This window comes from Chiloscyllium plagiosum, unplaced genomic scaffold, assembly GCF_037043375.1.
Source record: "Chiloscyllium plagiosum isolate Xiang-an unplaced genomic scaffold, Cpla_swu_hap1 HiC_scaffold_9, whole genome shotgun sequence".
Classification (NCBI taxonomy): domain Eukaryota; kingdom Metazoa; phylum Chordata; class Chondrichthyes; order Orectolobiformes; family Hemiscylliidae; genus Chiloscyllium; species Chiloscyllium plagiosum.
This window is the reverse complement of record NW_028270147.1, coordinates 46778208-46801740: the sequence shown is the minus strand read 5'-3', so window position 1 is coordinate 46801740 and position 23533 is coordinate 46778208. Positions and strand designations below refer to the sequence as shown.

The 23533-nt window shown below is 41.2% G+C and overlaps 1 protein-coding gene across 4 annotated transcripts in view; it reads right to left on the bottom strand.

Annotated features, from left to right (window-relative positions):
- eps15 (epidermal growth factor receptor pathway substrate 15) overlaps positions 1-23533 on the bottom strand; it is a 183774-nt gene that overhangs the window by 93690 nt on the left and 66551 nt on the right. For all 4 annotated transcript variants that reach the window (XM_087990607.1, XM_087990609.1, XM_087990610.1 and 1 more), the window contains exon 12: positions 18894-18979. In XM_087990607.1, coding sequence (XP_087846733.1) covers positions 18894-18979 — 86 coding nt within the window. The remainder of the gene's footprint in view (positions 1-18893; positions 18980-23533) is intronic.

The window sequence follows — 23533 nt, the reverse complement described above, 5'->3', positions numbered from 1 at the left end:
TCGAGTTCGGAGGATGAATCTGCAAATTGTCGGGCAGCCAGTCAGCTTCTTTGAACACTGGCTGCCGCAATTCCTGGGCCTTCAAATCGAATCCAGATGGCTGCACATTTAAAGGGCCTATCGGGTGGGTCCCACCCAGTCCTAGTGCACCTCCACACATACAGGGACAAGCAAACAGTGGTAGAAGCCTCCAGATTTCTGGGGAAAGATCCACAGGCACTGGTTGTTGTGGTTCTGTTCGCCGAGCTGGAAGTTTTTGTTGCAAATGTTTCGTCCCCTGGCTAGGCGACATCATCAGTGCTTGGGAGCCTCCTGCGAAGCGCTTCTTTGATGTTTCCTCCGGTGTTTATAGTGGTCTGTTCCCAGACCACTATAAACACCGGAGGAAACATCAAAGAAGCGCTTCGCAGGAGGCTCCCAAGCACTGATGATGTCGCCTAGCCAGGGGACGAAACGTTTGCAACAAAAACTTCCAGCTCGGCGAACAGAACCACAACAATGAGCACCTGAGCTACAAATCTTCGCACAAACTTTGAACAGGCACTGGTGCACATGGGGTCAAAAATTATGTTCTTTCAAGATTTCTCAGAGACTATAATCCGAAAGAGGAAGTCCTTCAAGGAGTTTAAGAAGAGGCTGGGATCCAAGATGGCGGGGGATCCAAGATGGCGGGGGATCCAAGATGGCGGCGACCCAGTAAGACTGAGTCTATAGTGCTCCTCCCAAGACTTGGGCACAGTGGGTCACCTACCCCCTACCAAGCTCACCAAATAATTTATAAATCATTTATAATAGTTTAGTAACTGAATTAGTGGTTTAATATTACATTTAAGCTACATTTAAGCAACTTTATCCTAAGTTAAAATGACTAAAGGGAAGGGAGCCCGCAGCTCTCAGCAAGCAGCAACCCCTCCCCCACACTCTCCAGCTGCAGCAGAGGCGTCCACAGCCGCCCCGGGGGACTTACCAACAGTAGCAAGCCTTACAGAAATGATTTCCAAGCTTGACTCGAAGATCGATGCCTTTATCGTCGAATCCAGGAATCGTTGGGAGTCGCTGTCGGCCGCGCTGAAGAAGCACGACCGTGAAATTGAAGAAATTCAACGCCGAGTCGGAGGGGCGGAGCTAAAGGCCGCGACCTCGGAGACAACCGCTCAATCGGCCGTGGATCAGGTCCGGACTCTCGAGCAGCGAGTCCGGACCTTGGAAAATCATATTGACGACCTCGATAATCGAGGTCGTCGAAAAAATATTCGTTTGCTGGGCCTTCCCGAGCAGGAAGAGGAAGGCCAGCTTACAGCATTCCTGGAGCAGTGGCTGCCACAACTTTTAAATCTGCAAGCTGGATCAGGCCAGGTAAGGGTGGAATGGGCCTACCGGGTAGCAATACGCGGGCCCGGCTCGAACCAGCGCCCACGCCCGGTCCTGTTCCGGCTGCAGAGCTACAGGGAGAGGCAGATACTCCTAGAAGCCTCTAGAAATCTCGGAAAAGACCCCCAAGCTATGATCTACAAAGGATCCAAGATCATGCTATTTCAGGACTTTTCCCCGGCTCTGGTTCGAAAGAGGAAGGCATTCGACGAGGCGAAGAAGCGTTTAAGGGACTTAAATGTTCAGTACTCCTTACGCTACCCAGCGATGTTACGCTTTAACCATGAAGGTTCTGTATATAACTTTGGATCACCAGAAAAGGCTAAGGAATTCTTGGACTCTCTTAGATAAACTGTAGGACATAATGGATGTTGGTCTGCCTCCCCCCCCCCCGTTTTGGTTTATATCCCCTCCCTTTTTTTTTCTTACCTTATTGCTTAATATTATTATGGGGGGAGGGGAGAGGGATTTGATTTTCTCCCCCCCGCCCCCCCCTTGGAGTTGTTTTCTGTTATTATTTTATGTATATATGAGGGGTGTATGTATATGTGTGTGTATGTATATATATATATATATATATGTATGTGTATGTATATATATGTATATATAAGTTGGGGGATTTGGTTAATGTTGGTGGGGGGAGGTGGTTCCCTTATTCGATTTTACCTCTGTCTTTAGGAGCGGGGTTGTTTTTCCCTTCGTTATTTTGTATTATCATATTTAATTATTATTTGTTGAACTGGTAATTTTATAGTTATATGTTTATATATGGTATTAACATTACCAAATATACCCAGGTGTTGGTAGGGGTGGGGGTGGGGTGCTCACTGTTAACTCTAGCTTTGTATTATATTTGAATTTTCCTCACTTTATTGAGGAGTGCCTGGGTCAAGGGTGGGGCATTGGTTGGGAGAGGATATGAGGGATTTTTGGAGAGGAAGTGACGCCCCCTGGGAACAAGGGGGAAAGTCTCCACTTAGATACGTTTTATATTTTTTTTATTTAGAAATAGTTTTTTACTGTATTGTTGTGGGTGTATTAAAGAGGGTTTATTTTTGTAAATTTTACATGTTCCATGCTCGGGATGTTCTGGATAGGGTTCCCCCTCCCGAGGGGTCTCGGATTGGCCCAGAGGATTATGGTTGATCAATCGGTTAAGTGGTGCACCTGGAATGTCAAAGGGAGTAATTCGCCACTTAAAAGGAAGAAAATATTATCAAATCTTAAGAAGGAAAGAGTTGATATAGCTCTCCTACAGGAGACGCATCTGTCAGATAAAGAACACTTGAAATTACGACAGGGCGGATTTGATCAGGCCTTTTTTTCTTCTTTTAGCTCAAAAAGCAGGGGAGTTGTTATTCTTGTTCGGAAGAATTTCCCTTTCAAAATCCTAAAGCAGATAAAAGACGAATCTGGACGATATATCTTGATTAAAGCTCTCATAAATGGAGAGGAATATGGGATTTTAAATTTGTACTGCCCCCCGGCACACCCCTTTAAATTTATAACAGAAGCCTTCTCAAAATTGATGGCTTTTGATGCCCGTCATATAATTATAGGGGGAGAATTTAATTGTATTATGGATCCGGAAATCTTCCAAATTCGAGATTTTATACAGAAGAAGACTACGTTATTAGATAGTCTTTATAAATCCGATAGAGAATGTAGTGTCCTACGACCAGTGGGGGTATCTTCCGTCAGTAATATTTATCATTTGCTACATGATGAAGTATCGGGAGATATGGATAATCTGCTTAAAACATGGGATCAGGATCTGGGACTAGAAATCTCCACAGAAACGTGGAATGATATCTGGGAAAATGCTAGAAGAATTACTATTTGTAACAGAACCCAGGCTATCCAGCTGAAGATACTTCATAGGGCCCATATAGCACCGGTTCGATTGGCAAAATTTAAGGCAGGAGCATCTCCAATGTGTCCTAAATGCAAAATAGAGGTGGGCACTCTTGTACATTGCTTATGGACCTGTCATAAGATCCGTGGATATTGGACTAAAGTAGCAAGTACCCTGACAGAAATTTTAGGAACGGAAATAAAAGTGGACCCCGTATCTCTCCTCTTGGGCTTTTCGAACTTTCCCTCCCTGGACACGTACGGGAAGAGACTATTTTCTATTCTTTCTTTCTGTGCAAGGAAAAATATTCTGATGAACTGGGTGGCGGAGGGCCCCCCTGGACTTTCAAATTGGCACAGACTAATTATGGAATGTATTCCCCTTGACTTCCTTACAAATATGGTGCACCGAAAGACCGAATTATTTTATAAAATATGGCAGCCCTTTTTGAATTACATAAATACAGATATTTCGGCTATCCTAACAAGGGCTTTTATTTAATTGAGACTACGAACCTGGCTGGTCCGCGGCCCCTCGGGGGAGGAATCCCGCACGAATACGGGTTTTATCATATCTGATGTTAACACATCCCGAGCATGTAAGAGACTTAAATATACACCCTGGTTAGTTGTAGGTTAGATTAGTAGATAGTTGAGTTTTGTCTGTTTGTTTTTTTTTGTTGTTTTTTTTGGGTTTTTTTTTTGTTGTTGTTGTTTTGTTTTGTTTTGTTTTTTTTTGTTGTCAAATCTTGGCTATTGTATATTTGAGCTAATTGTATATCAATGTTTATATCTGAGAGTTTTGTTTATTTTTGTAAACTTGTAAAAATGTTAAATTTCTAATAAAAATATCTATATAAAAAAGAAGAAGAGGCTGAGGAACCTGGGCATCCAGTACTCCATGAGGTACCTGACAGTGCTCCATTTCAGCCACGAGGATTCGGTTTATACTTTGAACTCATTGGATAAAGCCAAGAACTTTGTGAACACTTTAAAATGGACCAACTGATCTGAAGAATATGGTTAATACTTGTCCTCTTTTCCTTCTTTCCCTGTGTATTCCCTTTTCCATTTTTTCCCTCTCTCCCTAGTAATTTTGTTTTGAAAAACATCTTGGAACAAGAGACCCGGGTTCAATTCCTGCCTCAGGCAACTGTCTGTGTGGAGTTTGCACATTCTCCCTGTGTCTGCGTGGGTTTCCTCCAGGTGCTCCGGTTTCCTCCCACAGTCCAAAAATATGCAGGTTAGGTGAATTGACCATACTAAATCGCCCGCAGTGAAGGGGTAAATGTAGGGGTGGGTCTGGGTGGTTTGCTCTTCGGAGGGTCGGTGTGGACTTGTTGGGCCGAAGGGCCTGTTTCCACACCGTAAGTAATATAATCTAATCAAAAAAAATGTTGGTCCTATTATTTTTGTTAAACTGGATTTTATCATGGGAAATGTTATGGGTGCCCTTTGTTGTTTTCCCCTTTTTTGTTCTTTTTCTCTTTTAGCTATAATTGGAGTTGACATGGAGACGAGGATGGGTGGAGTGCTTATCCTTTCTTTGTCGTCTTCTGTTGATTTAAGGATCATCACCTTGTTTACATTTTTTTTGTCAAAGGCTGGGGCACAGTCTGGACTTGAAGGAGCTGTGAAGGTGGGGATGGGTAGGATGAGTGCCCCCTACGGGCAGGGAGGAGAGTCTAGTATTCAAGGTTTGACAGTTGGTTTTCTTTGTTGTTTTTTGGTAGCAATAGTCATTTGTAGTTATGTTAGAGTAGTTATTGTATACATAATTTTACGACTCTATGAGTCTCCATTTAATGGTGCTCGGTGCAATGCAAGCAGGGTTCTCCATTCCAGGGGTTCAAGGATCTCTGAAAGGGGATATGGCTAAGTTTCTTGTTAAATTATGCATCTGGAACATCAGGGGAAGTCATTCACCTGTTAAAAGGAAGAAAATGCCTTATAGCCTTTAGAGAGAAAGGGTTGATATCACCCTGTTGCACGAAACCAATCTTTACGATGGGAATACCTGAAGTTACAACAGGGAGGCTTTAACTGGGTATTCTTTTCATCCTTTACTACTAAAAAGTAGGGGAATGCCTATACTTATCCATAAAAATCTTCTGTTCACATTATTAGAGCAGGTGAAAGATGAGCAAGGGCAGTTTGTGATACTTAAGGCCCTATTACATGGGGAGGAAGAGGACACCTTAAATGTCTACTGCCCCCTGGCGCATCCCCTCAAATCTTTAATTACTGCCATCACTAAGCTGAGTGCCTTTGGAACACGGCACATTATTACAGGGGGAAGGGGGATTTCAATTACCTTTTGGATCCAACAGTGGACAGGATGCCCAGTGGGCCCCCAACTATCTCTGCACATGCCAAGCAGGTGACTGATTTATGCGAGGAATTGGGGCTGGTGGACATTTGAAGATGTCTTCACCCTACTGGCAGGGACTTCACCTTTTTCTCAAATACACATAAATGTCACACGAGGATTGATCTTTTTCTGACTCCCTCGACCCTTTTTGATTTGACTATGGGTTGTAAAACTGGGAACATAGCTATTTCTGACCACGTGGCAGTACATTTGGAGGTTAAGGGCAAGAGTGAGGGACTAGGTTCATGGCACTGGCGTTTGGACCCTTTTCTCCTCAAGGATTCCAAATTTGTAGAATACTTTTTGAGGGAGTTTCAGGAGTTTTTGACTATCAACTCAGGCAGGGCTAGTAGTTTGGATCAGTGGTGCTGGAAGAGTACAGCAATTCAGGCAGCATCCGTAGTCTGTCTATGCTATGGGACACTGCTAAGTCCTTTGCTAGGGGATTACCTATTTCCTATTTAGCTAACCAGAAGTGACATAAGTGGAAACAGCAATGTCTACTTGAGACGCGGCTGAAAGCCACTCAGGCAGCACATTTTGCGAAGCCTTCGGTGACCAAGCTACAGCAGGTCACGGCCCTCCAAGCTGCCCTGAATTCAGTACTTATACAAACCTCAAAGAAAGAACTTGTGTTTGCTAAACAAAGGCTGTTTGAGTATGGAGATATGCCAGGGAAATATTTAGAGTATCTGACGAGGAAGAAGTGTGCTCCCCAATCCATTACTGCAATTACAGACAGTGCTGGGGTCCTTACATATGATGCCAAAAGGATTAATGAGGCTTTTCAGAGATTTTACTCTGAATTGTATCAGTCTGAAGGTTGCATGGGCTAAAATGAAAGTCTTTTTAAAGAGCCTAGACCTCCCGGGAGTAACACTGGAACAGGCCTCTCTCCTTAATGCCCCCTTGACAGTTCAGGGTGCAGCTCGGCAACTTCAAAGTGGGAAAGTGCCTCCCGGGTGAGTTTTATAGGGAGTGTGTAGAGATTCTGTCAGGGCAATGCTGGAAATGTACAATCATTCCTATATGCATGAGTGCTTACCACCATCTCTGAGAGAAGCTAATATTTCCCTCATTCTTAAGAAGGAGAAGGTTCCAGAGGATTGTGCTTCATACAGGCCCATCTCTCTATTAAATTCAGATTTTAAGATTCTGTCTAAGATTTTGGCACTGAGATCAGAGAAGGTGTTGCCCTATATTGTCAAAGAGGACCAGACAAGTTTTATAAGGGGCTGTAGGTCCTCTAATAATATTAGAAGGTTGCTGAATATGGTCCATGTTTGTCAGCAACAATCGATCCAGGGGTTCGTGATTTCCTTAGATGCAGAGAAAGCATTTGACTGGGTGGAATGGCTGTATCTCTTTTATGTCTTAGAGCGGTTTCGGCTGGGCGGGGTCTTTACGAGGTGGGTGGAGGTTTTATATCGCCACTCTCTGGCTGCGGTCATCACAACGGGGTGAAGTCTGGGAACTTTAGGATTGGCAGGGGTAGTTGTCAAGGCTGCCCTCTCTCATCATTGTTGTTTACATTGGTGATAGAGCCGTTGGCAGAGGCCATTCGTCAGAACATACACAGAACTGCTCCAGAAGTGGGATCATGGGTACACAAGATTATACTATATGCGGATGATGTCCTTCTATTTTTATTGGACCCGATGACCTCCATACCCCATCTGATACAATGTATCAATTCATTTGGGGCTTTTTCAGGATATAAAATCAACTTTGCAAAGTCAGAGGCTATGCCTTTGGTTGACCTTAAGGAAGTGCCAGAGGTTGAAGATGGCCCTAGGTTCCCCTTTAAGTGGTCACAGGCAGGTTTCCGATACCTAGGTATTTTTATTACCCCCATGTTTGATCAGCTAATTCGGACTAACTTTGTTCACCTGCTCGACAATATTAGGTTGGATCTCCAGAGATGGGACCCTCTTCCAATTTCGTGGTTGGGCCAAATAGCCCTTGTTAAGATGAATGTCCATTCTCGTTCGCTTTATCCCACGTGTATGTGCCCCATAATGTTTCCCAGATCAACGTTACAGAAACTTATGGGTCGGTTCAGTTCTTTCATTTGGCGTCGTGGGCAGCCCCTCATCAAACTTACTAAATTGCAGTTGTCTCAAGGATGGGGAGGAGTTGATTTCCCAGGCATCAGGAGATATCAACTGAGTTCCATGCTATCCTTTGTGTGCGTTTGGGCAGGTAATGATGCAGGCTCAATATGGCTGGATATCGAGGCCTGCCTCTTACTAACCTGCTGTTCATGGATAAGATGAGGACAGTTATGGACCACTGCCGGAACCCCATTGTTGCGGCAGTCAAAGCATGGAGTGCAATGCATCAGAGCGAGTGTTGTTAATCCATGACTTCATCACTCACCCCCACAATTGGTATGCTGGGGTTCTGACCAGGGATGATGGAGTCAGGGTTCAAGCTATGGGTAGCGAGAGGAGTTTCTGATTTGGGAGACTTGTTTGAGGGGGAGGTTATGATGTCTTTTGAGCAATTGAGTTGCAAATACGGGCTGCTCAGTAGAGATCTTTTCTGTTTTATTCAGGTTAGGAATTTCATCCAGAAGAAGACTACAGTTCTCACTAAGCCCTATAAGCCCGATACAGAAAGGCAGTTAAAAATTCTGCACAGGGTTCATTTGGCACCGGACCGTCTGGCAAGTTTAACAAAGGAGCATCTCTAATGTGCGACAAATGTAAAATAAGTGTAGGTATTCCGACCCATGCTTCTGGACATTCCACAGGCTCCATGTTTATGGCAGCGCAGTGGCAGGAGAGATAGGGAGGATATTGAGTACCAATGTTAAAGTAGACCCAACATCTCTCTTTCTAGGTCTACCGAATGTATCATCTTTGGATGGGTATGGGAAGAAACCATTCAATATTCTTTCTTCCTATGCACAGAAGAATATTCTGATGAATTGGGTGTCTGAGAACCTGTCGGGCTTGCTGGGATGGCGAAAATAAATTATGGAGTACATTCCTTTGGATGTTTTCACAAATATGGTGCACCACGCAATAGACCTTTTTTATAAGACATGGCAGCCCTTTTTGAGTTATTTGGACACAGATTTTCTGCTATCTGAACTAGGGCATTCGTTTAACCAGGATGGTTAGGTTTGCTGAGCCTGGGCCCTCGAAATGGGACTCCTGAGTTAATACAGGTATATATACAACATTCCCCCGTTTTTTTGTTTGGGAGCTTTGTGCCGAGCATTGTTATTTTGTGTTCTTGTGTGTGCTTTTGTTTTATTTTAGTCACTTATTTATTGGTGTTGTTTTGCACAGTGTTTGGTTTTGTTTTATTTTATAGGGTAGGTTAGTAGGCAGTAGTTGTATTGTAATTTGCGTTTTTTTTATTATACTGGTATTTGTTATATTTTTTATAACTTTATATTTTTGTAAAGTCAACAAAGTTTGTTTTTGCTGATCAATATATTTATTAAAAAAAAAAGGAAGAGAGAGGCCAAAAAGAAGGAAGAGAGAGGTCCTTTAGAGATGAGGCTGGGAAATAAGGCAGAAATGACAGACGAGTTCAATAAGTACTTTAGATCAGTTTTCATGGTAAAGGAAAATTACTAGTATTAATTGCAGACTGAATATTCAAAGGGCAAAAGGGGAAAATAAAATAAAAACAATAATTATGATGAAGAAAAAAATACTGGGAAACTAATGGAGTTCAAGTCTGGAAAGTTTCTTGAACCTGACAGATGCAAACCAGGATTTTGAAGGAGCTGATAATAATCTTCCAAGAAAAAGTCACAGAATTGGAAACTGCCAATGTAACACCCTCATTCAGAAGGGCAAAAAAACACAGTTAACAATAGGCCAGTTAGCTTAACATCTGTCACAGAGTCCAGTAAAACGATGTGAAAGCATAGCATTTAGAAATACATCGGAAAATCAAGCAGAGTCAGCATTGCTTCATGAAGGGGAAATCATGCGTCACAAATTTATTACAGTTCTCTCAGGAGGTAACAAGCAGGATATATAAAGGCAAACTAGTAGACGTAAAACATGTGAATTTGCAAAAGCTATTCAATAAGATTCTGCACATAATGTAACTTAATAATTGTCCATGATGTTGGGGTAGTATATTCACATGGGTGGAGAATTGGCTAACCATTTAACTGTAGACAGAGATTTGAGATAAAGGGGGCATTTTCAGGTTGGCAACCCGCAACCAGTGGACTGACATAGGAATCTATGCTGCGGTCACAATTATTTAAAATATATATTAATGACTTGGATAATGGAAATAGAGTTAGAGATTCATAGAGATGCAGAGCACAGAAACAGAACCTTTGCCCCACCTCATTTATGCTGACCAGATTGCCTCAATTAATTTAGTCCCTTTTTCTGCTATTTGGCCCTTATGGCTCTTAAATCCATCCTATTCATATACCCATCCAGATGCCTTTCAAATGTTGTAATTGTGTCAACCTTCACCACTTCATCTGACAGTTCATTCCATGCACACACCATCCTCTGCATGAAAAAAATTGCCCCTTAGATCCCTTTTAAACCTTTCCCCTCTCACCTTACATTGGGTGGCTCAGTGGTTAGCACTGCTGCCTCACAGCACCAGGGTCCCAGGTTCGATTCCAGCCTTGGGCAACTGTCTGTGTAGAGTTTGCATACTCTCCCTGTGTCTGAGTGGGTTTCCTCCGGGTGCTTCCGTTCCCTCCCACATTCCAAAGATGTGCAGGTCAGGTGAATTGGCCATGCTAAATTGTGTTAGGTGCATGAGTCAGAGGGAAATGGGTCTGGGTGGGTTACTCTTCAGAGGGTCGGCATGGACTTGTTGGCCCAAAGGGCCTGTTTCCACATTGTGGGGAATCTAATCTAATCTAATCTAATCTATGCTCTCTAGTTTTGGATTCACCTATTCTGGGGAAAACACCTTGACTATTTACCTTATCCATGCCACTCATGATTTTATAAACGTCTTCAGGTCACCCCTCAGCCTTTGATAGTCCAGGGAAATTAGCCTCCAGTCTATTCAGCCTTTCCTACAACTCAAACCCTCCAACCCTGGCAATGTCCTTGTAATTCTTCTCTGAACCCTTACAAATTTAACAACATCTTTGCGAAAGCGAGGAGACCAGAGGTGATGGCAATATTCCAAAAGTGGCCTCACCAATGTCCTATACAGGTGCAAAATAACCTCCCAAATTCTACACTCAATGCACTACCAAATTCCTTCTTCACTACCCCATCTACCTGCAACTCTACTTTCAAGGAACTATGAATCTGCACTCCAAGGTCTCTTTATTCATCAATGCTCCCAGAACCTTATCTTGAAAAAGCATTCGATTGCAATACAGAGGTAATTGCATGCACTGAAGAGAAATTTTTAAAAATCTTACATTCCTGTTAGAAAAAAACATGACTTTTGTGGAAAAAGCAATGACTCCTCATTACCCAATACCTCAGAGTTTTAAAAATGTTCTATCAGAAGAAAATAGACTGTTGTGAAAACAACAGCATTAACATAGAGACTTGGTGGAGGAAAGAGTTCCACAATTCTTGGGAACTCAAGATTGGTCATTCATTTTTTTTTACCTCTGAGAGGACCTATTCAGTTCACTGGCTGCCAACTTTTGACTGGTTAGATGTGGTTATGGACGCCAAAGGAAAGCTTAGAATGAATAGGATTGAGACACAGACATTTGAGTGGTGTAAGGTGACAATGGTAAGGACCTCCAATTTTGGTGTAATCTGCAAACATACAAACCATACCTCCTACATTCACATCCAAATCATTTATATAAATGACAAAAAGCAGTGGACCCAGCACCATTCCTTGTGGCACACCACTGGTCACAGGCCTCCAGCCCCAAAAAAACCCTCCACTATCACGCTCTGTCTACTACCTGTGAGCCAGTATTGTATTCAAGTGACTAGTTCTCCCTCTAGTCCATGAATATACTATCGCTGAGTCTGTGATTGGCAGAAAAAATAGCTGGGAAGGCAAGTTGCGAAAATGACACAAAGATTGTACAAAGGCATTTAGATAAGGTAAATGAATAGTCAAAAACTTGGCAGACAGAATATACTATAGGAAAATGTGAAATTAGGTCAGAAAGAATAAAGAGCTGAATATTACTTAAATGAGGGAAAGTCTGAAGGAGCACAAAGGGAACCAAAGGTCGCATGAATCACAAAAGCTAGCACCCAAGTTCAGCAAGTAATAAGCAAGGCAAATGAAATGTTGGCCTTTATTTGAAGAGAATGGAGTATGAAAATAAGGAGGTTTTGCTAAATATGTCAGATCAACGAAATTGGTTAGTCCATGCCTGGAATACCATGAACAGTTTTCAACCATTTTTCTAAGGAAAGGTATATTGGAATTGGAGACAGTCTGGAGAAGATTCGCTAGGTTGATTCTGGGAATGGAGAGATTTTAGGTGTAAAGGTCAAGTAAATTGGCCTTGTACTCAGCGGAGTTCAAAAGAATGAAATGAGACCTTATTGAAACATAAAAGATTATTGGAGGCCTTGACCAGGTAAATGCAAAGAGATTATTTCTCCTCATGAGAGTGAGTCGGACCAGATGGCTTGATCACAGTACAATGGCTTGCTCATTTAATGCAGAGATAAGAAGAAATTTCTTCTCCGATGGTAGTAAACCTGTGGAATTCTATACCACATAGGGTTGAAGATGCTGGGTCATTAATGATATTCAAAGTTAAGTTGGACAGATTTTTAATCAGTAAAAGAATCAAGGGGTTATGGGGTTAAGTCAGGAAAGTGGACTTCAGGATTATCAAATCAACCATGATTTCATTGAATAGCAGAGCAGACTCAATGGACTGAATGGCCTACTTCTGCTCCTATGTCTTATTATCTTTGGAAACATGGACAAAAAAAGTGAATTCCAGAGGAGAGATGAGACTGTCCTTGGCATAAAGTTAGCATTTGACTTAGTATGGCTTCAAGGTCCACTAGCAAAAGTGAAATCAAATGGAAATCTGGAAAAACATCTCCAATAATTTGAGTCAAACCTGGTACATAGAAAAATGGTTATGGTTTTTGAAGACCAATCATCTCAGCCACAGACATCACTGCAGGAAATTTTTAGGGTGCAAGACCTAATTATCTTCAGCTGTTACATCAATTAACTTCCTTCCAATCTAAGATGAGTAGTTTGGATGTTCATTGATGTCCCAGTGTGTCTAGTACCATATGCAACTGCACGAACAGTGAAGCAGTCTGTGACCAAGTATGGCGAGACATAAACAACACTCAGCTGCTACATTTGGTTAAAAAAAATGATGACTCCATACGAGGCATGCTATAGACATGAAAGGTTATAGAAAATTCTTTGTGGATTCTTTAAAAACTTGCAATATTGGAGGAAGTGGGGAGGGGATCCCAGATGGCAACGATTTAGGAACATCACAGCACAAGCGGGATGAACTTTTAACCCACCCTACCTGGACCAGTGCAATATCCTGGCACTCTGGAAAGCTCCTGGAGTTCCAGGAAACTATTAAAAAATCAACCTGCCTTGGTTTTCACCGTCTAGGGATGCTGAAGAAGGGCCTGTGGCCCAGCCTGCAGGATCGTTGGACTCAATTTCTTACCAGGCCCTGGTGAAGGAGCTCATGAAATCTTGCAAGGTGTTGGGTAAGCAGATGGAGGGGAAGCTGGCCCCAATCTCTATCATGCTGCAGAAGCAATTTCAGCAGCTGGGAATCCTGGATAAAAGGATAGATGAGGTAGAACACTGAGTCATTATGGTGGAAGCTGATACCAGTTCCTCCAAGAATATGATCCAAGCCCTAGAGACGAAGGTCCATAATTTGCTTGACCAAGTTGATGACCTTGAGAACAGGGGCAAGAGAAAAATATTTGGATCATTGGTCTGCGGAAGGTGAGCGGTCTGCGGAATTTATAGAGGACAAGTTGCCGAAATTCCTTAACTTGGAGGCTGGCACGAGAGGCTTGAAGATCAAGAGGGCGCACCAAGTCATGGCGTGGAGGTCAGGTCTGGATCAATGTCCTCTTGATATGGTTTCATCATTATAAAGATAAGGAGACAATCGTGGAAGCTTCCAGAATTCAGGGGAAGGATCCAAAGGCTCTATTATACGAGGGGTCTTCCAGGACCTCTCAGCGGCGGTGATCCAGAAATCCTCTGACGGCGTCAAGAGAAGACTGAGGGAGCTTGGGATTCAGTATTCTCAGGGGGTATCCGGTGGTGCTTCCGATCACCTTACATGGGCCTGTACATCTTTTTGACGCGTCAGAGAAGGCAAGAGACTTTGTGGATAAATTAACCTAACCTGAATAATTTAATACGTACAAAGTAGTGTTGTTTGGGTATGTCTTTGTTTTTTCTTTAAAAATAAGAAAAGTCCAGTTGGGGCCTTCTTTTCCTATGTTTGTTATTGGTAATAATCTGGTCTAAACTATGTTTGGTGGCTATTGAGATGCATACTTTCAATTTCTAAGTTATACCAAAGGATGGGTGGAGTACTTACTCTTTTTTTTCCAAAATTTCTTTATTCACATCGCTATCCATGGTGTATTTTCTTTCTTTTCTGCTTGTGTTTGCAGTCCAGCTCTAGCTAGGAGGAGGGAAAATGGTTGGGATGGCTATATGCCTACTTACAGGCAGTTTATGCCCAGTTCAGGTATTTAAATGCCTGGGCTGCAATACTGGCAGCGGGATGGGAAGTTGGGTTTTGGAATGCATAGTTGCCCTCTTTGGGCAGGAGGTGAGTTCCCCTACTCAGCGCCATTGGCTGTAGGTTTGTTTTTTGGTTTTTGTTGTATATAATCCTTAATAGCTTTGTAGGTTTGTTAACTGTAGTAGTTTTAGTTTATGTAGTTTTTATGTTCGATGGATCTTGCGACACTAAGGCTCTGCGATTTGTGGTTCAAGTTCCTCTTCTCTGGAATCTAAATGTTACTGCAGAAGGTTATGGCTAATTACTTGATTAAATGGTGTAGCTGGAACATCAAGAGGAGTCACTCAACAATTAAGAGGAAGAAGGTACTTTGGGGTCTTAGAGAGGAAAAGGTGAATATTGCTTTGTTACAGGAGACACACTTGGATGATGGGGAGCATTTGAAACTACAACAGAATGGCTATGATTGGGTTTACTTTTCATCTTTTAATACAAGAAGTAGAGGAGTGGCTATATTGGTTGGAAGGAATCTCCCATTTAAGTTACTAGAGTGTGCTAAAGACACACACGGGAGGTTTGTAATTCTCAAAGCCCTGATAAATGGGGAAGAATATGGTGTTTTAAATGTTTATTGCCCTCTGGCTCATCCCCTGAAATTTCTGGTAGATGTGTTCTCGAAATTGATCAGTCTCGAGTCCCGGCATATCATTACACGGAAGATTTTAACTGTCTCATGGATCCCACAGTGGACAGGTTGCCCAAAGGCCCCCCAATACCCTCTGTACAAACTAAATAATTAGTGGATCTGTGTGTGGAGTTAGGGTTGGTGGATGTCTGGAGGCGCCTCCAGCCTACAGCCAGGAATTTTATGTCTTTTTTCCAATCCACACAGATGTGACACCAGGATTGATATTTTTTCTGACCCCCATTGCAACTCTGGACTTGGTGGCATCTTGTACGATTGGTAATATTATCATCTCTGATCACGGTCCAGTACACCTGTTGGTTAAGATTAATGACATTACTGTGGGCCCGAAGCACTGGTGAATGGATCCCTTAGTAAGTTTGTGGATTTTGGATTTTGAGACAGCAGACAGCAAAGAAGAAGCTTATGTTTGCAAAGCAAAGGTTATATGAGCATGGTGACAGGCCAGGGAAACAATTAGTGTATCTCACCAGGAAAAAGAGCGTCCCTCAAGCCACTATGTCGATTAGGGAAGGGTCTAGGAACCTAAAATGTGATTCCAAAAAGATTAATGTGGCATTCCAGAGATTTTACATTATGTTATACCAATCTGAGGGTTGTGAGGAGGGGCGGGCCAAGGTGGAGTCCTTTTCCAAGGATCTGGAGTTCCTGGGCGTGACCCCAAACAAGAGTCTTTTCTCAATGCCTCTTTACCAGAGCAAGAGGTGCAGAAGGCTGTGAAGCAGCTTCAGAATGGAAAGGCACCCGGTCCTGATGGACTTCCCAGCGAATTCTATAAGGAATTTATCAACCTATTGTCAGGCCCGATGCTCAACATGTTCCATGAGTTATACAGTAATGATCGCCTCCCGCCATCTCGGAGAGTGGTGAATATTTTGCTTATTCTTGAAAAAGGGAAGGTCCCAGAGGACTGTACTTCGTAGTGGCCCATTTCACTCTTAAATGTGCACTTCAAATCCTCTCTAAGAGTCTTGTGTTGAGGCTGGAGACTGTGTTACCTTTTATTGTTCAAGAGGACCAGACAGGCTTCATAAAGGGCCGCAGATCCTCCAATAATGTTAGGAGGCTGCTTAATGTAATTCAAGCATGTCAACAACAGTCAATACAGAGACTGATAATTTCTCTAGATGCAGTGAAGGCATTTGACTGAGTTGAGCGGCCGTACCTTTTTTATACTCTGGTGCAGTTTGGCTTGGACGAAGCCTTTATAAGATGGGTAAAGGTTCTCAACAGTGACCCTCTCATTGCGGTCATCACCAATGGAGTACGATCAAGCAATTTTAACATTTTTAGGGGCAGCCATTGCTTTTTACTTTGGTGACTGAACCATTGGCAGAGGCCATTTGTCGGGATCCTAACATATAGGCTCCAGAAGTGGGGTCAAAATTGCATAAGATTTCATTGTATGTGGACAAGGTCCTCATTTTTTTTTGTCAAATCCATCAGTTTAGGTACCTCGCCTAATAAATGCATCACCACATTTGGCATCTTTTGGGGTATAAGATTAATTTTGCAAAATCAGAGGCTATGCCTATGGGTGGTCTTCTGAAGGTGCTTGGTCTTGAGGGCAAAAATCGATTCCCATTTAAGTGGTCACAGCGGGATTGTGTGTATTTGGGCATATTCATCACTCCAGTTCTTCATCGGTTATTCAAAGCTAGTTTCATTAATTAATCGACTAAATCAAACAAAACCTTCAAAGATGGGAGGCATTTCCGGTCTCATGGTTAGGTTGGATTATGCTTATTAAGATGAATATTCTCCCCCGTTTGCTATACCCTATACAGATACTCCCCTGATTTTCGATAAGCAAACGTTCAGGAAACTGAATGGCTGGTTCAGCTTTTTTATTTGGCATTGTAAGTAGCCCCTTAATAAATTAGCTAAACTGCAAGTGCCTCACAGATTGGGGGGAGTGGATCTCCCAGACATTAATATTATCAACTAAGCTCGCTTTTATCTTACGTGAGTGAGTGCGCTTGTGGGGACCCTCTTTCAATGTGGTTAGATACTGAAACCTCTCAGGCAGGGTGCCCCCTTACTAGCTTGGTGTTTTTGGACAAAATGAGGACTATTAAGGAATATTGGCATAACCCAGTAGTTATCAAAGCATGTTAAAGCATGGAAGGCAATTCAGCAGAGGAAAGGCAATATTGGCAAAACATCTTCTCTTAAACCTATAGTATGCCGGGTTTTCAATCGGGGATGATAGATTCAGGATTTAAACATTGGGCAGCTAGGGATGTGTCTTGCATGGGTGATTTATTTGAGGGAGACACTTTGATGTCCTTTGATCAGTTAGCACGGAAATAACAGGGACCTCTTTCGCTTTTTTCAAGCTAGAGATTTTATTCAAAAAAAGACCACACTTTTGACTGATCCCTACAAATCCGACATCGAGAGGAGGGTGCTCGGTGCTAAGAGTACATTTTTTGTCAGCACTTTATGTCATCAAGTGGGGGGTGTCCCCTCAGATGAGTTAGATTGACTCTGCAGGGTGTGGGAGAGTCCTGATCTCTCCTTTTCTTGGCCTGCCCAGTGTGTTTCCTGTAGATGCGCAATAAAAAGCTTTGCAACATCCTCACTTTCTGCGCAAGGAAGAATGTCTTGTTAGGTTGGGTATCCGAAAATCCCCCTGGCCTGTCGGGATGGCGGAAGATTGTTATGGAGCATATCCCCTTGGATTTTCTCACAAGTATGGTACACCACAAGACTCAGAATCACTATAAGACATGGCAGCCCTTTTAGGAATACCTGGACACAGATTTGTCTGCCACAATTATAAGGGCTTTTATATAACCATAATGATTGTGCTTTACGAGTCCAATATCCATTGTTGGTTATTATTCATTTAGTTAAGTATATATTTATACATTTGTACATGAGGGCAGTTTGGGATATTTTTACATTTTTCTTTAGTGTTCTTTCTTTGTATTGTTTTGTATTTGTTGTAATATTTTAAAATGTATTCTTCAATAAAAATATATTTGAAAAAACATGCAATATATAGTATCTAGCACATCCATAGAAAATGTTTTATGAGAAACTTCAACAGTAGTTTCCTTTTTTCAGCAACACTAAACATTTGCAGGGATCAGAAAATACAATCGTTGAATACTAACAGAGGGGTTGGAGAAGCCGTCAGTGCAAAGTTATACTTAGATGTTTCTGAACAGAAGATGTGAAAAATATGTGCTGGTAGCTAAAACAACCTGTACTGCTCTCATCTTTCCCTGGTGACCGATTAAGCAATTCTACTCTGACAGCCATGTAAACAGAGTGTTGTTTCCATTTTTACAGCTGTTGTGAATTAGGATCAAGGAAATGCTAAGCACAAGTACAGAAATGACAGGAGATAAGCTACTTTTAAAAATGTATAATTGCTTCAATTTTGTTTCTAAAAAACGTTTCACAAGACTTTTGCATTATTCACATAAAACCCACTTTAAAATATCCTCCAGCAAAAACAAACAGGCAGCAGATCCTTCTCAACAGTGTAATAATTTCTCAACAGTGTAATAATTTTTGCAGATTTTGAGAAGAAAGAAGGCAAAGAGTGAATCTGGTATAAGGTGGGCCTATAAAGATAAGCTGCACTGATCCAGCACCTCGAAGCTTTGCATACACAATAACAAGATTTTTTTGTTTATTCGTTCATGGGATATGAGAGTTGCTAGAAAGGCCTACATCTATTTCTCATCCTTAATTGCCCTTACGATGGTGGTGGTGAACCAGTCTAAAAAATAAATTAACAATATTGTAAATAATTATAATATTAAGTCTAAGTTAACCAATGGAACATTTGACATCTCTTATGAGTTATTCTGCAGTACAGCAAATAATTACAATGTTAAACTATCACATGATTTGACAAAGCCTTGACAATTGATAATTTTGTGAAATGCAAAATTATATATTTTCAGTGACAATGCTGTGCTTACCTGTGAAGATCAGCAATTTCGTTGTGTATAGAATCAAGTTCTTTGATGGCTGAAAAGTCAGTTCGAGTGTTCAGGGCTGATCCATTCTGTGGTAAGCAAAAGTTAGATTATTTTAGCCTCCTACAATAATAAATGTGCAGGTTTGAAAGCAGCTTTAAATTCACAACTTGACATTATTCCCTTGTTTAACTAATATTTTATAGTTTAAATTGAGCATGTAAAATCAATTTTCTAAAGCTTAATGCTGGACCTGAAGCAGATCAATCTGCCCCTCCAGCATATCAAGCAACACAAAGTAACCAAAACTGGCTCAATCATAGCATTAGGTATCAAATCCAAAGGCATGACTTAGCGAGTTGCATACACAATTTAAATGTAAGCACCAGATCAAAGTATTTATTTGCCTATGAAGCAGTACAACATCATGATGTAAGCAAAGACAAATGGAACAACAGTAGGTGTCCTATTCTTGACCCTAATGCTAACTGGAAACACAGGGAAAAAATAGGCAAAACATATACCTGTACAACAGTTTATTAATGCTGGACACTCTGCCATTTTTCCTGACACCCTAAACGCATTATCTTAATCTTGCTAGTTAATTTGTTAATTCAGAACAATAACGGATGATTTAGTTGCAAAGAAGGAAAGTTTAGTTTAGTATTAAACTCCTATGGAAGATTGTGAAACTAAAATTCTTTTCTTGATTGACTACATAAACTTCTGCAAAATTATGCTTCATAAAAATCTTAGGTGAATTTAAAAAAGCAATCTGAAAAAGAAAAAAAAATCAGCTATTATGAACAAAAGAAGGTGAACAGATGATAGATTAAACAGTAAATAATAATGCTAACCTTGCACTTTTAACGAAGAAGTGTTACGTTAGGCTTCCAACGTTATTCACATATTACGGACATCAAAACAATGCAGCAAGGATGGCTGGCACAGTGAGAAAGGCATAGAGCCTGTAGCAAAGCAGAGGCCAGTAGAATGCAAGAAAGAAAGGTTTAGCAAGAATTAGTAAAGCTACAAAACAGAATTGGAGTAATTGTGGAAAATCAAACTTCCAAGAAACACATTTTTAGTGAATATTTGCTTTGGATCAAGCAGCATCACGTCAAAATGGAAATCAGAATTTCCAGGACACAATTATTGAAAAGAATTAGAAGCATACTCAGAAAATGCATTCCTACTTGCAATCATGTTGTTACACTAAGATACAGTAATTCAAGAGTGATGTAAAGGAGTTTAAAAAGAGCCCCAGAGACAAAAGAAGCATTCGACTGTTAGCAACATATTTCTCTCCTTCAGAGATTCTAACAAAAACTTCAATTTGATTGTAGAATATTCCTGCCATCCACAGTTTATTTTTCTCCTTACTAAAGTCCTATTTTACTAACAATAAAGAATAATTGGTGAATAATGATGTACCACCAGTCAAACTAACAAATTATTAGTTATCGCACTCCTAATTTATTAGTTAGCAAATAGCAATAATTCCTAACAAACTCAAGCAAAGTCAAAAATTTGCAAAAGAAAGATGGGAAGAAGAGAACAGATGGAAAACAAAACAAATTGCCCCACAATCAACAGTCAGGACGTCAACAGAAATCATTGTTAAACACAACAAGGAATACTCAAATTTACACAGTACATAGATGGCGAAAACACAGAAAGTTGCAACTAATTAACGGAATGAGAAATTTAACCTTAAAAATAGAAGAATTTTAAAAATGAAAAGAAGTGCAAACAGTAATTAAACTGAAATGACCAGAAAAGCATAAAAAGACCCAAGGAAGATCAGCACAGGGTAATGGAGTAAAGTAAAAATGAAACATAATCCCTTTACTGTAAAAAGAAGTGGTGAGAGCATAAGCATAGGAATTGAACTATTTTGGCCAAGTTTGGCCAAGTTTAGGACAACCTTTGGAAAAAGGATCTGATATTTGTCCTGGGTATCTTAATACTTAATACAGATTGGAATGTCCTCAGTACTTAGCTGCAAATGAAATGCACCATTTCCATTAAAACCACAAAAAAGTGCAGTTGCAGTAAATCAGAAACAAAAACAGGAATTGCTGGAAAAGCTCCACAAATCTGGCAGCATTTCTGGAGAGAAGTCAGTGTTAACGTTTCGGACCGAGTGACCATTCCTCAGAACTGCGGGAAGCCCAGTTCTGAAGAAGGGCAACTCAACTTGAAATGTGAACTCTGATTTTTTTGCACAGACACTGCCAGACTTACTCAGTTTTTCCAGCAATTCATGTTTTTGTCCCATCATTTCCATCATTATTTCAAACACTTCTTTAATTGAGTTCAATTTTTTTAAAAATCTACCATTATTTGCTACTCCAAAGTGGAGCATTCGCTACATCAGAGTATTTCATATCTCTGTTACCACCTGTTGCTTTTTGAAGGTTTCGTACCCCAGCATTACTTGTTCCTGTCTTTCTCTCTTGCTTTCTTTTGAATTCTATTTAAAATACTCCTTTGCCTCTCAGTATTCCGTTCCGAAGAGGGTTGTTGCTAGTATGTTAACCTATCTTGTCTTTCTGATAGATGCTGATTTATTTGACACTTCCCAAATTATTTTGGTGTTTGTCATAATAGAATCAATTGTCCCCAAGGAAACATTACATTGTACGATTCACATTGATACGAAACAAATTTTAAAAATTCATAGAATCCCAACAGTGTGGAATGAAGCCATTCAGCTATTGAGTCTACACCAACCCTCCAAAGAGCAGCTTACACTATTCGCATAATCCCACATTTGCATCGGCTAATCCACATTGCCCTGTAGTGTCCAGTGATGTGCAGGCTACGTATCATGGTCAATTCACTTAACCTGAACATGACTGTTCTGACTGGGGGGGGGAAGCTGGAGCATGTGGCAGAAACCATATAGACATGTGGAGAATGTGCAAACTCCACACGGACACGCAAGGCTGGAATTGAACATGGGTCCCTGGTGTTGTAATGCAACATTACTATCCACTGAGCCACCGCACCACCTCATATAAGGAGTTTGCTTTGTTTACAGAGGACCAAATCAAAAGCAGGATGGCTGGGACTACTGTGAGTTATTTATACTGCCAGTACAGTCTCGAAAATCTGCAAATACTCACATCAGTTTAGAACCACATTTGAATATTTTTGAGTGATTTTTGACATCTCTGTTATTGCTAGAATCAGTTATACAGCAAACACCATGTCACAATATGATTTTTGAGTCACAGGTGATAGGATAGTGAAGAAGGTGTTTGGTATGCATGGTTTTATTGGTCAGTGCAGTGAGTATAAGCGTTGGGAGGTCATATTGTGGCTGTACAGGGCATTGGTTAGGTCACTTTTGGATTACTGCGTGCAATTCTGATCTCACTGCTCTATGAAGGATGTTGTGAAACTTGAAAGGGTTCAGAAAAGATTTACAAAGATGTTGCCAGTGTTGGCGGGTTTGTGCTATCAGGAGAGGCTGAACAGGCAGGTACTATTTTCCCTGGAGCATTGGAGGCTGAGGGTGACCTTGTAGGGGATTATAAAATGATGACAGGCACGGATAGGGTAAACAGAGTAGGGAGAGTACAAAACTAGAGGCCATAGATTTCAGGTGAGAGGGGAAAGATTTAAAAGGGACCTAAAGGGCAATGTTTTCACGCAAAGGGTGGTGCACATTTGGAATGACCTGGCAGAGGAAGTGGTGGAGGCTAGTACAATTACAACATTTAAAACGCATCTGGATGGCATATGCATCAGAGAGATTTGGGCCAAACGCTGGCAAATAGGACTAGATTAATTTAGGATACATGGACGAGTTGGACCCAAGAGTCTGTTTCTGTGCTGTACGTCTCTGTGACTCTATGACACTATGACACAATAATACATATCTGAAAATTTCTTCTATTTTCTCAAGAAGGTTTTTCTAAAGAAATGTGTATTTCTTTTTTGGGTATTGAGTTCCCATCAAGAGAAGCAGATGATTTAATGATCCACGCTGAAAAGCACAGAGACTTGTAGTGGACCTGAGCAGGATTCAGGATTACCAGCAGTAAGCTTAAAAGTAGCAATGAGAACAGAGAGTTCCCAGAAGCAGACAAACAAGTAGCAAAGCTGTTTCGACAAAATGAACTGTGTTATGACAGGACAGCAGGCAGGTAACTTTTTCTCGCTTGTCTCTTGTAACTGGATATTGAATTAAGACTGTAAGCAGAATTTAAAAACCTTTATGCAGATAACTGATAGAATTTCAAATCTAAATTCCTTCACTTGAAGGCATTCTGGTTGTTTGTCTGACACAAAGGGAAGAATAACATTTTTCTAGTCTATATTTCAGTCGGAGTAAGGGTAGAAATAAAAGCAACAGTCCACATTCACTTTGTTAAGATTTGACTGGGGAACTCAGGCCATGATTAGCCTATTCTGCACTATGTGGACGTACTGGATAACCATGTATAAAGGAGTGTCTCTAACTGCAGCAACTCAAGTTCTGGGTTTTGGAGATCGAGTTGCAGCTGGGGGTACTACGGTGTATTATGAGGCTGAGGCTGAGACTGAGCACTTCGTGGACAGCATGGAGGATTGGAAAGAGAAGTTGTTCAGGGTGAGGACCAGTTCAGTCAGTCGAAGGAGGGTGTCTGTGG